Consider the following 18,237-nt stretch of genomic DNA (forward strand, 5'->3'; position numbering starts at 1 on the left):
TCCCTCCCTCCCTCTCTCTCTCTCTTTCTTTCTTTCCTGAGGATATTTTTCCATTGACTTTTAGAGAGAGTGGAAGGTAGTGAGGGAGAAGAAGGTGAGAGGGAGAGAAAGAGAGATTGATCTGGGAATGGTACATCAATTGGTTGCCTCCCACACACACCTGGGCCAGGACCTGGGATAGAACCTGCAACCCAGGTATGAGCCTTTGAGTGTGAATCAAACCCGAGACCCTTCATTGCTCAGGCCAAAGCTCTAACCATTGAGCTTACTGGCCAGGGCCAAACTGATGCTATCTTTGTGTGCAGTGCCAGGAGTAGGTTTGAAAGTGCTGAATTAGACTTGATTCCCTGATAATTCCACATAAGTCTTGACATATTAAGCTGTTCTCCTTCGTTTTAACACAGTGGTTCTCAACCTTGGCTGCACATTAGAATCACCTGGAAATCTTTTTAAAATCCTGATTTCTGGGCCTCATCCTCCAGAAATTCTGTTTCTTTGTTACTAATGTTGTGGCCTCACCCCATAACAAAGAAACAGAATTTCTGGAGGATGAGGCCCAGAAATCAGGATTTTGAAAAGATTCCCAGGTGATTTTAATGTGCAGCCAAGGTTGAGAACCACTGTTTTAACACATACTTCTACTCCAGGATAATCTATTGTAATTAGAGAATAAAAATCATCTATCTTTCTGTTTTGATCCAGAGGGAGAAGAAAACAAATACTAAGATACACACAACTTTAATTTTTTAGTTTGTCAATACACCCATGAGGATTCTTTCTGAGTGACAGATACTAATTCAATATGGGTTCTCCACAGCAGGGCGTTAGGCTACTTCTCTCAGAGTCCCGGCTGCAGCCTGCACCGTGAAGGCTGCGACAGAAATCTGTCTCTTCACTTCTCCCCAGGCCTTGGAAGGATCCACTTTGCTTTCGATATCAAACAGAGCATCATAAATCCCTGGGAATGACTCTCCTGCGTACTTATTGTGGCTGCTTGGTGCAAAGATGACATGCCTGTTGATAAAAAATGGTTTACCATCTGTTAGTTGCCCAGTGACATATTCAAGGGAAAACAGGAGCACGCTACAATTCCTGGGTCGCATAATTCTAATTTTATGGTTTCAGTAAGCCACGTCTCAACTTCCAAGTTCAACCACCTCCAAAGACTAGTCTTTGGAATGACTGTGCATTAATTAGCTAATTTAACTTTAGAAAGACAAAGTGGTTCTGAGCAAGAAAAATAACAAGGATAGCAAAAACAGCTTGTCGCCTACTATGGGCCACACCTGAAAGAATTTACCTATAATTTTACAACGCTTAAAAATAAACTCGAGACAAGATAATATTAGCACTTCAAAGAAGGGGAAATTGAGGCCTGGGAGACTAGGTGATCAGTCTCAAGGCACATGGCAAAAAAGTGCTGACTTTTCACCATTCCATTCTATCCTCTGAAGTGCAGCAAAACTATTATTAAAGTCCTATTTGTGACCAACCAACTTACTATTTTGTTTTCCTTCTCTTTAAAATGAAGCCATGCAAACATGTTAGACATTCCCCAGCTTAAAGCATGAGGAATCTTTAAAAACAGTTCTGTAATCTTCAACCAGATCTAGGCAAGAGGGGAGATGTTTTGTTGAGAGTGATGTCAGTTTCTATAGTAGCCCTGGCCGGGAAGAACAAGTTCCAACGTAAAAAGTAAAGAGCCGCCGGCATGGCTCAGTGGTTGAGAGTCGACTATGAAACTGGAGGTCAAAGTTTAATTCCAGGTCAGGGCATATGCCCAGGTTTTGGGCTGGAGCCTCACTGATGGGCATGCAAGCAGCAGCTAATCAATGATTCTCTACCATCATTGATGTCTCTCTCTCTCTCTCTCTCTCTCTCTCTCTCTCTTTCTCTCTCTCTCTCTCTCTCTCCCTTCCTCTCTGAAATCAAATTTTTTAAATGAAGAAGAAAAGAGGCACAATCATTCCACTCTATCCCCTGAAATGTAGCAAAACTCTGATTATCAAAGTCCTATTTGTTAGCAGCCAAGTTACTATTTTGCTTTTCCTCTTTAAAAAAGAAGCCAGGCAAACACGTTAGAATGCCTAAGCCAGGCAAACACGTATCATTCAAAACAGTTCTGCCTAATCATTCAAAACAGTTCTGCCTTGTCCAGCCAGCATGAATCAGTGGTTGGGCATCGACCTATGAACCAGGAGGTCACGGTTCAATTCCCGTTCAGGGCACATGCCCAGGGTGCAGGCTTGATCTGATCCCCAGTGTGGGGCGTGCAGGAAGCAGCCAATCAATGATTTTCTCTCGTTAGTGATGTTTCTAGCTTTCTCTCCCTCTCCTTTCTTCTCTGAAATCAATAAAAAAAACAAACAAAAAAACCCAGTTCTGCCTCCTGCATAATCATCCCACCAGGGAACCAGTCACCCTGTCTGGATAATGCCCTTACTGCCAATTCCAATCCTTTGATAAACCCTACAGAAAGATTGGGCCATTTATAATTGTCAATAATAATTCATTCTGCAATACTTAGTAAGACCAACCTGGGGACAGAAATAATTACATCTCTCAAAATTAGAAAGAAAAAACAAACAAAACATGGTATCAATATTAGAGTAAATATTTGAGTAAATTATTGTTATATATTGTATATATTTATACAATAAGAGTAAATTTACTCTTGTTTATACAATGAGTAGATTATTGTTATATATTGTATATATTTAATTATAAATACAGGGATGAGCATAAGTATCTTTACAGTTGTGAGTACATGAAACACAGTTTATTATTATATTATTATCTATGATTGTATTATTTATTTGCATTACAACTATAAAACTGCTTTTGCCCAACCCTGTATATATTCATTATGTCTTATGTATATACATAAACACAAATATATTTAAAATGAGAGAAGGGCTAAAATTATACACATCAAGATATAAACACAATTTTATGTCTGACTGATGGAAAAGGAGAGATTTTTATTTTCTCTTTGAGACTTTCTGGGTCTCCTAAGTTTCTTGTAATGAACATATATTCTTTTACTAGTATAATCAGAAACAAGACACTAAAAAGAAACATACATACTGATTATATTATATCATATGAAGAAGAAAAGTATAGTCTTCATATGCTGCATATAGTATTTTAACCTTTTCTATTTGCTTGCAAAAAATCAATTATGATAATTTTTTTACAGTGCAAAAAATAGAAATGGAGTTTTAATGTGTCATTTTTTCCCCCTTACCTATAGAATGGCCTGTCTGGTAGCCCTAAAGGATCAATAAATGCTCGTTCCAGATACATCAGTTGATCATTCATAATTCTCAATAACATTAGGCTAAAAAGGAAATGAATACAGTTATAACATCATGAAAATGAGTGCACTACCTAGCAAACAAAAAATTTAGAACAAAACTGAAAATGCTAATATATTTTAAATTCCTATACTTTCCCATTAAGAACAATAATGTAGTTACATTTTTAAAAGTTTATAAAATACTATTTTGGTGAGGCTTATAAAACCACAGAAACAGTTATGCGTGCCAATGGAAAAAATGACAGTAACTTTTAATTATGTTGAAATAATTAATTGATTAACCCAGGTATTCAAACACAGGCAGACTTCTTGTTGTTGTTGTTGTTAATTCTCAACTGGGGATATTTTCCCATTGATTTAATAGAGAGAGTGGAGGGGGAGAGACAAAGAAAATGAAACATCAATGTGAGAGAGACACATGCATCCCAACCAAGCCTGGGGATCCAGGCTGCAACCGAGATATGGGCCCTTGACCGAAATTGAACCCAGGATCCTTCAGTCCATGGGCCAATGTTCTATTCACTGAGCCAAACTGGCTAGGGCATAGGCAAGACTTTTTTCATCTTGTTATCTTATTAATCTACTCATAGATGTAATTTCAATACACACAAACCTCTCTCTCTCTCTCTCTCTCTCTCTCTCTCTCTCATCCTGTGGTTACCACTGAAAACCATCGAATATTTCTTTTACAGAGAGAGTCAATGTGAAGTAACCCTGGGAGGTACTGGTTGGAATAGCAGAGTTCTGTGAATGGGACCTTTCACTCCTGAAGCAGCTGGCCTCCCAAGGAGACGGGAGAAAGACAGGTCTTCAGGCTGAGTACTATGTGAGCATGAAGGTACCAAGTAGTCAACACTGTATCCTTTGATGGGTCGAGAAACTGATTCAAGAAAAGCAGGATTAAAGGAGTGTCTCCTCAGATTTTAGTTTTAGTTGAAAAATTCAACATCCAGTTTAATTTATTTTAGCCAGCATTTGCTATTATGACCTGCACTGCACTGCTGTCACTGTTCAGACTTTATGAATATAACATAGAGACACAAACTGTGCCTAAAGTATCATTTGGAGCAAATAAAACAAATAGAAATACTCAAGGAAGTGAAAGCCGAGTGTCCTTGAAAGCCATAATCCGAGCATAGGTGGTTTGCCAGAGGAAGAAAATATCATTATTTTAAGACTAGAAAATCAGCTCATAGAATATATGGTGTTTGGATCTCTTTAAAATTTGTTTTTCATTGTTGATTTTTTTTGGCACATAAATATTTGGAAAATATTACAAAGTATAATGAATAAAATCTCCATAATAGTCCAGGGTAACACAATTATTACACAAATTGGTTGACTTGTTCTGTTTGTTCAATAAAAATGTAATCAACTAGCTCTGGCCAGTTTTTCTCAGTGGTTAGACCTTCAGCCTGAAGACTGAAGGGTCGCGGGTTCAATTCCTGTCAAGATGCTCCTGACCAATAGAAGTGTCTCTCTCACATCATGTTTCTCCCCTCTTTCTGCCTCTCCCCCTCCCTTCCACTCTCTATGAAAAAAAAAAAATCCATGGGAAAAAAATATCCTTAGGTGAGGATTAACAACAGCAACAAAAAAAGTTAAAAAAATGTAATCAACTAACTTACAATTTTATATACTTTTTGTTTACTTCACATTTTATTATAAATATCTTATATTTCTTTTTTAATTATCAATTTTAATGTTTACAAAATGTTTAAATTGGTGAGTATCTAGTTCAAGTAATCTCTTTCCTCTGAAGTATTAAAATTAATTTTAATTATTCAAGATTATAATCCATATTTTTCTTTGAGAAGCCTTTTTTTTTCAAACTTGAAACTCCTTAAGAAAAAGATTCAAGCTGAAACCGGTTTGGCTCAGTGGATAGAGCGTCGGCCTGCGGACTGAAAGGTCCCAGGTTTGATTCCGGTCAAGGGCATGTACCTGGGTTGCAGGCACATCCCCAGTAGGGGATGTGCAGGAGGCAGCTGGTCGATGTTTCTCTCTCATCGATGTTTCTAACTCTCTATCTCTCTCTCCCTTCCTCTCTGTAAAAAATCAATAAAATATATTTAAAAAAAAAAAAGAAAAAGATTCAAGAAACAGAAATCCTACAGCAAAATGTAACAACTATGTGATGGTTCTTAAAAACTTCAGCAATATGTATATTTTTCAGAAGGTTAAAATAATTTACAATGCTTCAGTGAATAGCCTATAGCAATCGGTACAACCACGTTTAAAATAGTTACTAATTTGATATGCACATAGTATAACATTATTTTCATTTGTTTTTGAATTATTAATAAATCTGAATATTTTTATATCTGTTTCTATACAGGTGGTACCCTCTTTTAGATGTGTTTATATTGTCCATTGCCAATATTTCCAATTTTGATATTTTGGATTTTCTTATCAGTTTTCAAAAAAATATTTTTATGTTTATATTACCCCCTTTTCAAATCTGCCGAAAAAGGTTTCCCAAGCTTTTTGGGGGGACATGAGGGATCTTAGTGAGGACAACGTGAGCTCCCCGCTGCCATCCTCTGGCAATAGTGAGGAGATGGGCTGTCTCTCAGGGACTTTGAAGAGGTTTCCCACTCTTTTACCTTTGTATTTGATAATTAAATTTTATATAATTAACCACTGCTTTGTTCTCAAATCTGGTTGTATTGGCATTTCCATGTGGCTTCAAAACTTGAAATTTCACTTCCAAAATTTTTAATTTTTGAATTCACTTTTTAAAAAAATATTTTTTTTTATTGATTTTAGAGAAAGGGAGGAGAGAGAGATTGGAACATAAATGATGAGAATCATTGATTGGCTGCCTCCTGCACACCCCCTACTGGGGATCGAGCCTGCAAACTGGGCATGTGCCCTTGACTGGAATCAAACCCCGGATCCTTCAGTCCACAGGCCAAGTCTCTAACCACTGAGCCAAATCAGAGAGGGCTGAATTCACTTTTTTATCAGTTCCTAAAAAAGCTTATACGACATTATTTTTAATACGTCTTTCTTTCCCCATTGACCTTTTTATGTATCTTTCATTACAAATACATCCTTATATATCACTAGGTTATTTTTGGACCATCTACTCTGATCTTTCTATGTATTGATTTTTAAGATTTTTTATTGTATTTCAGAGAGAAAAGAAGAAAAAGGGAGAGAAAGAGGGAAACATCAATCAGCTGCCTCCTGCTACTGGAGATGGAGCACTAAACCTAGGCATGTGCCCTGACTGGGAATCAAACCAACAACCTTTTGGTGCATGGGACTATGCTTAATCCACTGAACACACTGGCCATGGCTCTTTCAATGTATTCTTGCATCAATCCCCAAGGGTTTGATATGTGTTTCATTGTAATATGTTTAATATAAAGATATATTCACCTTCAAATTTCTACCATTAAAAAAATTCCTTAGTGCTTTCACATTATTTACTTCCCATCTTAAAAATATGTTCAAATTACATTTTATTTTTGTGACTCTATACAGAATTAATCCTAAAATAATGGCTTTACAATATTTGTTATTCCAGATAAATAGAATTTTCCCAGGTGGAAGTGGAAGAAAATAACTCTTTGCAGAGATAATGCCTTTAAGGAGAAGGAGAAAGAAAGTGTGTTCAGGATGAGGTATGATGGAGAGAAACTGAAAGCACAAGAGAGAAAGCTGGAGAAGGCTTTGGTCACACAGTGGAGGCCCTTCAATGGTCAGCTGGGGATGTTGCACTAATGAGTTGGCAGTGAAGGAGGCACCAGCATTTCTCAGCAGCACCATTGCCACTCAGGATGTCAGAAGTGGGTCTTTCTTTGAGAGATATGGCAGCCTCCATGCTTAGAGTGAAGGGACAGAAGCAGCAAAAAACTGCAAAGATATTTCAACACCAAACTTGTATATGTGGAACATACTTGTTTTTATCCAAGTCTTGCAGTCTCTCGCTGAACTTAGAAGCTATTTCTGTAAAGTTCTTCACTGCAGAAAAGAGTGAATCTGAAAGAGAAATTAGGACCTAATAGTATTGCTCTAGAGCTGAAGCAAAGAGAAAAATAGTGTAGGCTGTTCTTTGTATTTTACAAGGTATTAACATTTTATATATTTCCAGATAAGCACAGGTGGGAAAAATGCACTTATAGATGTAAAGAAAATATTTGATCATATAGAACAACAATAAATGAAAAATGGACCTCAGGTACATCATCATATTTTAGAGATTCACAGAAACATACAGAAAATGAATTCTGAAAATGTGTAGCATACCAAAGGACACACTGTATGTTTTCATTTCTTGCGGATGTTTCATTGAAATGTTGTAGATTTTGTCAGCATACTTTCTTAAAACTATGGCATAATCTCGGCAGTCGAAAGGGAGCACAATGGAATTGGCTAGTTCAAATACCATCCCTCCTCGAACCTGGGCCACAGCATGGTGATACTTAAAAGTTGGATCATAAAACTTTTCCACCAATTCATAGGTTTCATAAACACTGTGATACAGTGGATAGCTGCTGAATTTGTTTACTGCCTACAAAAAAAAGCAAAGAACAAAATTTATCTCTTGTAAGATAGTTTAACATAAAATACATATTTACTATTAATATTAACTAGGCTATTTTGGTCAGTAATAAATACAGCAAAGTATTTAAGTACTTCAATAAGCCACTTATTAACAGGTTAATACAATATGAAAACCTGCCCCAAGTTTTTACTACAGTAAACCCTCAATTTTATGGACTTTGATTTAACGGACTTTGGATTTAATGGACAAAATTTCCTGTCCCTATGTGATATGTGAAAATTAACATCCTGTTCATTTTTAAACACTTTTAACCTAGATTTGCTTATAATTAAATTAACAGGTTAATTTTTTGTTATTAAGACGGTGTTATTTTAACACATTTTAGAAAATGGGCCATACATTTAAAAAAAAACAGCCCTATAATAATTTCGCTGATGTAAAGAAATATTACATATCTACAACTATAGTCTACCTATTTAAATCCAAGTGTCACCACTCGTAAATAATGTTTGAGGAATGATTAGTACACGATCACACCGAATCCTACACATTAATTGGTTCTGTTGTCACTGAACTGATTTCTACAGCAGTTTTAAACTCGCTGGCCGATTTTTCATGTGCACTAAGCCACCCCCCAGTCATGTGCATTTGTTTGCTCAGGCTCAATGGTGAATGCCCACGTTTATGAGAGTTATTCAGTATAAATTTAAAATTACAGTGTCTCTCTCACATCAATGTTTCTCTCTCTCTCCTCACCTCACTCCCTCCCACTCACTAAGAAAAAAAGAGAAGATACTGAAAATCTTCTTTTAAAAAATATCAGAGACAAACGAACTGGGAACAAATGGCCAAAAATCTCAACAGCAAATCCTGAAGGCTGGAAAACAATGAAGCCATGAATTCAAATTTCTGAGGGTACCGAATCTTCAACCAAAGTTGATGCCCAGCCAAACGATGGAAGAATTGTGTGTGGCATAAAGAACACGGTTTTTAGCTTTCATAGTGCCTGAAGGATGTGCTCCAAAACAAGTAGAGAGTATACAAGAAAGAGGAGGAAACAAAATCAGGAGAACAGAAGATGCAATAGAGGAGATAAATGAAGGTACCCTCAGATTTCTCTTTGAAAGAAAATTTCACAGGCAGGAGCTTTGTCCCAGGCAGAGAGAACAACCAGAGAACCCAGAGGAACCAGAGAACAAATGTTGAGGGATAATGAAATCTGCCACATCACTTGATGTGTTTGAATATTTGAAGAGTTTGTGATAAATTAGTTATGGGTACATGGAAGAAAACAATAAAAGTCTTCTAATCCACAAATATAGTGTCACTATATACCGAGAAAATATGTTCAGGATTAAGTATTTTCGGGTTGAGAATAGAGGCCATTTGAGAAAACTGAATGCCTATCATCCCTAGTAAGATGTAAATGGATAATGCATAAAACTGATTAGTTGGCCCTAGCTGGCTTGGCTCAGTGGATAGAGCATCGGCCTGTGGACTGAGGGGTCCCATGTTTGATTCTGGTCTAGGGCACGTGCCCTGGTAGCAGGCTCAATCCTCAGTGGGGGGTGTGCAAGGTGGCAACCAATCAATGATTCTCTCTCATCATTGATATTTCTATCTCCCTCTCCCTTCATCTCTGAAACCAATAAAAAATATATATGTCCTATATAATAAAAGCCTAATATGCAAATTATCCCCTCGGGCAGTCGTTCAACCAGGAGACCAGGAGACCAGGAATTCAACCGCTCTCTATGACATGCGCTGACCACCAGGGGACGGTGCAGAACATGGTGGGTGTCGGAGATGTGGCGCTGGCAGTGGGCAACAGGGGAGGTGCTGCCAGCCCTGATGTGTGCCAACAAGAGCAGAACTGCAGTGGGATGGTGGAGCATGTGAGCAAGCAGTGCCAGGCCAAGGTGGGTGCAAGTGGGGGCCTGATTGCCCTGCCAATTGTCCCGTGGCATTGGGGGGTGGTGCTGCCACCCGGCTCCCAGGCACTGAGGGAGCCAGGCGGGGGGGGGGGGGGAGGGCGCCTGGCCCTGATTGATTGCTCCACAGACAGGATAGTGGAGCAGGTGAGGGGGTGGTGCCAGGCCAAGGTAGGGTGCCAGGCGGGGCTGTGGGGCTGTGGGGCTGCGAGGCTTGGGGCGTAAGCAGGGGCTCGATCTCCACAGACCACCCCGAGGGACCCCACCCGTGCATGAATTCATGCACCAGGCCTCTAGTATATATCTATCTATCATAATAAAAGCGTAATATGCTAATTAGACCGAACAGCCAAACGACCTTCTGGATATCATTTTGGATGAAGCTGTGGCAGCAGGGGCCAAGGCAGAGGCAGTTAGGAGTGATCAGGCAGGCAGGTGAGCAGTTAGGGGCGACCAGGCAGGCAGGCGAGGTGCCAGCGGTCCCAGATTGCGAGAGGGATGTCCGACTGCTGGCCTTGTGGGATCGGGCCTAAACCATCAGTCGTACATCCCCCGAGGGGTCCCAGATTGCAAGAGGGTGCAGACCAGGCTGAGGGACCCCTGCCCTCCCCCCATGAACAAATTTCATGCACTGGGCCTCTAGTATATACTGATTAGTTGAAAGACAAGCATGTAAGTGGGATAGGGGAACCACTGCTTTTCATTATCAATTCTTTAAGTACTATGTGACATTTTATGAACTATATACCTATGTTACTTTCAGAAAAGTAAAAACTATAAAATGGTCACTATCATTATCAGCAACAATAAAAATAACTATGACTTGTATTATGCCATTTGTTATTATAACTTTCACATTTAATGATTGGAGATATAATCAAATAAAAATTCAAATATTTGCCGGTCTTGATATAAGAGTGGTTTTGAATGATGATGGGTTGAGAGGAATCAAAAACAATTCCTACATTTCTAGTTTAAATAACTGGGTGAATGCAATACCACTAATGAAATGGAAAATATATTTAAGGGAGTATATGGAAGTTCAAAATATAATGCTCAGGATAGCAGATACAGGAACTGTCCCAGGAGTAATAACATCTTGACCATTAAGACTTTTCCATTCTGTTTCAAATTCCTCTATTCCTCTAGTGCAGCGGTTCTCAACCTGTGGGTAGCGACCCCTTTGGGGGTCGAACGACCCTTTCACAGGGGTCGCCTAAGACCATAGGAAAACACATATATAATTACATATTGTTTTTGTGATTAATTACTATGCTTTAATTATGTTCAATTTGTAACAATAAAAATACATCCTGCATATCAGATATTTACATCATGATTCATAACAGTAGCAAAATTACAGTTATGAAGTAGCAACGAAAATAATTTTATGGTTGGGGTCACCACAACATGAGGAACTCTATATTAAAGGGTCGCAGCATTAGGAAGGTTGAGAACCACTTCTCTAGTGCTTCAGTAACTTTTCTTGATTCAGAATGATTTGTTTAGCTAAAATATATTCTAAATAATCCTGAATTACTTATGGATAGACTTACCAAATTTTTAGTATACCGTGCTCTGCCTGAAGCAATTCCAAGTCTTTGGAAGAACACCTCAAAATCATTTCCAGATCCCAACTTGCTAATCCTTGTAGGGATAAAATTCAGGATTATTTGAGATTTCTTCATCAAATACAGAATAAACATTAATTAAACATCATTTTTATAGTAAAAGTTAAATATAATGTTTAAATGTATCACCTTAGACACATAGAAAAATTTTTTAAGAGAAATATTAGTTTTGATCACAAAATATCTACTCCAAGAATATTTTGTTAGGATGACCATTGTTCTTTTGGGTTCCTGGATCCAATTCCAATGAGTGGGACAGGAGGAAGGGGATTATCCCCACATCAACAACAAGCAAGTTTTTAAGAAACCAATAGGGTGTCCTATCAGTCATCTCAATACTGACACTATATATCTGGAGATAGCATTAGGTTCTGTGGTAGGAAGTTAGATAGACATGAGCAGAGCGAGGTCAATGGGCTGGGTACAGAAGGTCACCAGGACAGAAAAGCCCAGATGCCCAGCAACGGACAATCGTAGGATGGGATCTCATTCCCAGGGTGACCTATCCTCCCTTTGCATAAGGCTGGTCTTGCAGTTGGAGCCTCCTGAGCTTTCTTCCCTAGAGATAACATCTAGGCCTCACTTGTATTTCAGCTCCAGGCCCAGAAAGACAGCAAAACCAGACAAGGGATGCCACAGCTGACCTCTGGGCCAGCTGTATTGAATAATGACCCCCAGTCCTGGCTTCGACCAATCAATCAGACCCTGACCCTGAAAGGACACACCTGGAAAGCTGCTGAATATCCTATTGAGATCTTCCCCCTGGGACCTCCCCTAAAATCTCTAACCTTAATATTCTTAGGACTGCGGGTCCTTTTTACCCAAATAAATAAATGCTTTGTATATCCTATTACAGTTTAAATTGATTTTGATTTACACAACCAGAACTGCAATAGTGTCTATATTTTTCTTACAGTAACTAAAATATTTGTTAATTGTATGGTGTTCAGAAAATAAGATAATTTATAGAGTCACTAGGGGAAATAGGAGGGGACTTACTCTCCACCATTAAATTCTTCTATTTATTATGCATATATACTATCTATTCAAAAGGAAAGCATCTCTTGATGACCTACAGATTTATCTTCAAACCCATACATAGTAATATTTTATTTGAGAACCTCAACATCACTTTTCCTTTATCAAATGTTAGAGAATTTTTAAAACAAATCAATTTTTTATTAATGATTGAAAAAAATACTGTTTTATTTCCAACACAATCCCATACTAAATTCGGTAGAGAGTTTTGTCTCTGCTTGTTTGATGGTTTACCTGGGCATGCCAATGAGCTCTGGTGAAGGGCTTTTTTTATTCCAGCTCTCATAGAGAGATCTGCCTTCAAAGCCTTCATCAGGACTTTGGAGCTGCACAAGTTAAAGAGAGAGAGAGAGAGAGAGAGAGAGAGAGAGAGAGAGAGAGAGAATACCTATGAATCAGATGTTTTAAAATCTGAATGTCCATTAACCTGGAAATGAGTAGCTAAACTATACTCAGCAAAACAAGAGAAGTACCCTGGCCAGGTTGCTCAGTTGGTTGGAGTGTCACCTCAACACCAAAAAGGTTTTGGGAGTTTGATTCATGGTCAGGGCACATACCTAGGTTGCAGGTTCAATCCCCAGTCAGGATGCGAACAGGGGCAACCAATCCATGTTTCTCTCTTACATCAAGGTGTCTCTCCTCCCCCCCCCCCCCACCCTCTCTCTTCTTTTTCTTTTTCTAAAATCAATGAACACATCCTCCAGTGAGGATTAAACAAACAAACAAACAAAAACAAGGGAAGCAATTTGTACCTTAGCAATCATTAAGATTTACAATAATGAGTTTCTGACAATATGGGAAAATTGCTCATTACTTGAAATATACAAGTGCAACTACAATAAACAATACATGGAATGTATGGGAAAGAGGCTACACATAGTATACCAAGCCACTGTATTCAAAGGAATGGTTATATTATGCAAAAAATATTTACCTCTTTTTCTGAATTAAGGGGGGCTACTCTCAAAAACATTATTTCTCCTCTTATTAAAAAAAATGGAAAAGAAGTAAGCTAGTTACGGGAAGGTGTTTCTTTTAATATTGCTTCTTTTCCAACACAGTTGCTAAAGTCATTAAGTAATGCATAACAAAATAAATGCATTAATATTTTATTTAATTAATTGATTATATATTGTAATTGCATTAATACTGGGCTTTAAATACATTTTCTGGTTTCACAAATGAGAAAACGGAGTAAAATATGACCTATTGTTGAATTCTAGACTCAGAACATGAAATGTGATGGCAAAACCACTTAGCAAATAAACTTTAATTAATGTTCCCTAGTTACTCATAGGTTATTGAACAATACATGGTATAGAATTTTTTAATTTTATATTTAATAAAATTCCTATGTTCTATTTTTCAACAAATATAATTTTTAAAAGCCTATAGAGTACCTATGCTGTTTAAGACTTGTGAAGGCCAGGAATACCAAGTTCAATAAGACACTTTTTAAACTCTCCACTAATGGGAAATGTAAGTAAGAATATTGAATTCAATGTGTTTAGTGCTATAACAGAGGTACATACGAAGGTCTATGGGGACACAAATTCGCATAAGTGTGAGGAGAGAGAAGTTATGCTACATCTTAACTTGTAGACTATCAATAAATACAGCAACAAAATTTTCCTGAAGCTGATAAATTTACAACACTTTGGTATAATGGACAGTATCACTCCATTTATTCTAAGAAATGCAAATTTGGAACAGTGTAAAAACATAAGACTAAATTCTCTGTTTATTACTAAAAGTTGAAATGTTGCAATTTACTTTCCCAAAACAAACAAAACAGAATCAAACAAAACCCAAAATTGTCAATCATCACATCATTTCAAAGTTGACCTAGAAAGTAGTGTTAATGCAATTGTCCCAGAGGGCCACCTGTCTAGTAAACAAATACAGCTGCCAGGTGTTGTTAGCATTTACTTTAAGTTACATGAACAGTGGGAACTCACTGAAATACGCTGTTTCAGATATTTAAAATGTTATGCACTTTATGAGAATTGATAAAACTGCAGGTAAATGATGGAGCTTTTAAGTAACAACATAAAATATATTTTTCAAATTAATTTTTTCTAGTCCTATAGGAAATGCTCATTTATAAGATTAAATTCCATGCTTTTGAAACCAAAGTTTAGTGATATTTGTCTTACTTAAAATCACTACCTGAGGGGAAATATTGTATTTTTTGTTGTTGTTTTTTGTTGTTGTTAATCCTCACCCACGGATATTTTCCACTGATTTTCTAGAGAGAGACAGAGAGAGAGAAACATCGATGTGAGAGAGACACATCGATTGGTTACCTTCCTCACACACCCTGACGTACATACCCTTGACCAGAATCAAACCTGAGACCCTTCAGTCCATGGGTCAACAGATGCTCTATCAACTTAGTCAAACTGGAGGGCATTAAGCTTTTCTTGGTAATTACATTTCAATTAGTAATTTTATTAAATGGACAAGTCTCTTTTTTTTCCCTTTCCAATGCAAATTAGCAGTAACAAGAAAAATCTGCCACTCCAAAAACTCATTCATTTTGACTAACTTCAGGAATAATGGTTTTATGAGGCAGGAGAATTCAAGTGAAGAGTTGCCTGTCCTTTATGGATTCAGGCATCACCTGTCCACCAAGTTCAGTACCTGGAGTTGCTGTCAGCCTAAGAGAACTTGAGCTGTCAGCCCAGCCCAGTAGGACTCCGTGGAATGGAGCCCAGGTCAGGAAGTCAGGAAAGGGGTACATGTTCTCACCTAGCCTCTTCCCCAGATTGCTTTGTCCCTGGCCGCCAGCACTTGGTGTGTATTTAATTATGTCCTTCCTCAATCAGAAACTTTGTCTTCCGGCATCCGGAGTTACTTGATATCATTCATTATATTAAGGAGTATAAACCAGTTTTAAAATTAAGGAATTAAACCCCAGAACCAAGTCTGGGTTTAGCTACTAGACAAGTTCTGTAACTTCAATGGCTAATGCTTTTTAAGCCCCAATTTTCTCGTTTTCAAGTGGGAGTGTAGACCCGTTTCTTCGGGGTGATGAGGGGAGAAATGGGATAATGTGTGTAAACATTTTATTAGATGTGATGTCCTATGGAGTGGATATTTGCTATATGAGGAAAAAAGACAAGTTATAAAACAACACAGATGCTTAACAATGGTATCTCAAGTCAAAAGCATTTGCAGAACTCAGATTTTCTCAAATTATATGTAATTATTTGTACCTCCTTTGTTAGGTTGTATACCAAGCTGTACATCAGTGGAGTACAATCGACTCTCAGAGTGTAGTTTCCTGAAAGACCAGAAGTTTGATTATTTTTTATTTCATTTTTTTAATTTTATTTTTTCATTCAAAGACCACTCTTAATTCCTTAGTCAAATGATCCTTTTAAAACCCGAGTCCAATCAAAACTCATCATCCTCAGGGCCAAAGATGAAGCCACCTCAGGTCACCTGCCCAAACCTTCACCTCCCACGCTGCCCACACAGACTCCTCCTCAGGACCTTTGTACACACTGTTCCCTCAGCCTGGAACAGTGTTCGGCATGAGAGCTGCATGACTTACTCTCCCACTTCACTTAGACCTCTGGCCTAATTTCATGTTTTCTGAGTGGTTTTCTTTGAACAAAAAAGGCAAGAGGCAGAAACATTTAGCTGTGATAACAAAAACCCGTATAAGGTAGGAAGAATGTAGTGGTTAGAAAGATAAAGTTGAAACAGACCAGTTTGCCTTGAGCCTCAGCCCCACCCTTTACAATCTGGGTGATCTTGGGAAAGTTACTTAATCCCTCTGAATCTCAGTTCCCTCTTCTGTACAAGAGGGATGACAATACTTACCTCACAGGGTTATTATGAGTATAAAACTTTTACATATAATGCACTTAAGAAAACTACACTGTGGATTTGTGGGAGCTAAATTCTATATACGTTTGTGTCATTTGTTCTTGATCTTGAACATGATGGGGAGGCAATGCAGCATTTTATTTTATTATTATTTTTAAACTATGTTGTTTTATTGATTTTTTTTTCTTAGAGAGAGAAAGGAAGGGAGAGAAAGAGAGAAACATCGATCAGAGAGGAACATCATTGATTAGCTGCCTCCTGCATGCCCCTCTGGGGATCAAGCCCACACCCCAGGCATGTGCCCTGACTGGGAATCAAACTGTGACTTCCTGGTTCATAGGTGGATGCTCAACCACTGAGCAACACCAGCCGGGCCAATGTAGCATTTTATAACAGAGAATGACATAATCAGTAAAATCCAACGATTTAAAAATCTGCATTAAAAAGGACAGGATGATAAAAAAAAATAAAATTTAAAAATCATACTAAAAATCAAATCTTAAAAAAGACTAGCAATAAAGAGAAGGGTATGCTACTTTGGAAAAATACATGGAGTTATGGAGTATTTATTCAGTGTGGCCAAGTGTCTCATTTTACTGCGTGTTTTTAAGTAAGGGTAATAAGAATACAAGCTAACATTTTTGAAGATTCGCTCTGTGCAGGACAAAGGTCTGGGAGTTTTGCAAATATAAACCACTTTTGCCCTCACACGAGCCTTTAAGGTATGTGCTTTTAGTAACTCCGTATACAGGTGAGGAAACTGAGACACAGAAAGTAACAATCTGAGGTCACACAACTAGGAAGTGATGATGACAGGAAGAAGGCCAGGCCCTTAGCCATGAACCTAAGACAGGAGGAAAGAACAACTGAAATGCACTGTGTAAACTAAGTTAGGAGACAACGTAGCTCACACATGTGAACAAAGAAGAAAAAGTAAAGGCCAACATGCCTTCATCAAAAGGGGTTGAGGGCGGAGTGAGAAAGGTGAAGGGTACAAATTGGCAGTTACATAATAGTCATGGGAATGCAAAGTATAGCACAGGGAATATAGTCAATAAAACTGTACTAACTATATATGGTGCCAGATGGGCACTAGACTTATTGGGGGACCACTTGGTAAGTTACATAAAAGTCTAATCACAGTATGTGCAAACTAGCAGTGAATATCAACTGTAATTGAAAAACATTTAAATAAATAAACATCCATTAGTCTGAGAACAAGAACAAAATCATACCTTTTGAGCTACCTCATTCTAAAACCATTGAAATCTTTAGTTCCATGATATACTTATTCATTGAACAGGTATTTACTGAAGTCCTACTCTATACAAGGTAATATGCCTGATGAAGCAGAGTGCAGCTTTCCCAAATTAGCTCTCTGGGGCTCAAAGCTGCTGAGTCAGGGGCAGGAGCCTGACAAAGCAACAGCAGATGCCCTAACCACATGCCAATCAATTTGCCTTCTTATTAGTGTATGAACTAAACTGCTCCTCCTTCTGTAATCCCATCTTTTCCTAGGAGACCAATGATATTCACCTTCTATAGAAGAATCTGCGTTAATATAGGCCACACCACGCTCCTGAAGGAGTCTGGAATTCTCCTATAATATGAAAGAAGGAAAAGCATAAACATACAGCCATACCTTCCCCCTTAAAAAATGCACACCTCCATTAAATGTGTGCAGGTTTCTGAATTGAACTGGACTGGCCCAAATTATCCACAAATTTGACATATAAGATTGTCAAAATTATTCGTTTGAAGGAATTTCAATAAAAAATATTAGTAAGAATAACAAGTAAAACATTTTTAAGGCTAAAATGTAAGCTAAGATTGTCCACGTTCTTAATCTGGAAAAAGGAAAGGAAGTTGATTTCTTAACCATAGTATAGTTTATCCCTCAAGAGATTCTCTTAGTAAATATGAACGACCTAAGAGATCATTTCAGTGGAAGTCTTCTCATGAATG

General features: G+C 37.9%; 1 protein-coding gene across 1 annotated transcript in view; it reads right to left on the reverse strand.

Annotated features, from left to right (window-relative positions):
* Positions 1-694: 694 nt before the first annotated feature.
* LOC102429206 (glutamate carboxypeptidase 2) overlaps positions 695-18,237 on the reverse strand; it is a 50,907-nt gene continuing 33,364 nt past the window's right edge. The window contains 8 exon segments of the mRNA XM_006092872.3: positions 695-1,014; positions 3,248-3,340; positions 7,228-7,309; positions 7,577-7,841; positions 11,323-11,413; positions 12,670-12,761; positions 15,654-15,721; positions 17,809-17,872. Of these exon segments, the coding sequence (XP_006092934.1) occupies positions 825-1,014; positions 3,248-3,340; positions 7,228-7,309; positions 7,577-7,841; positions 11,323-11,413; positions 12,670-12,761; positions 15,654-15,721; positions 17,809-17,872 (945 nt within the window). The 3' untranslated portion in view covers positions 695-824.

Source organism: Myotis lucifugus, unplaced genomic scaffold (genome assembly GCF_000147115.1).
Source record: "Myotis lucifugus unplaced genomic scaffold, Myoluc2.0 scaffold_106, whole genome shotgun sequence".
Taxonomy (NCBI): Eukaryota; Metazoa; Chordata; class Mammalia; order Chiroptera; family Vespertilionidae; genus Myotis; species Myotis lucifugus.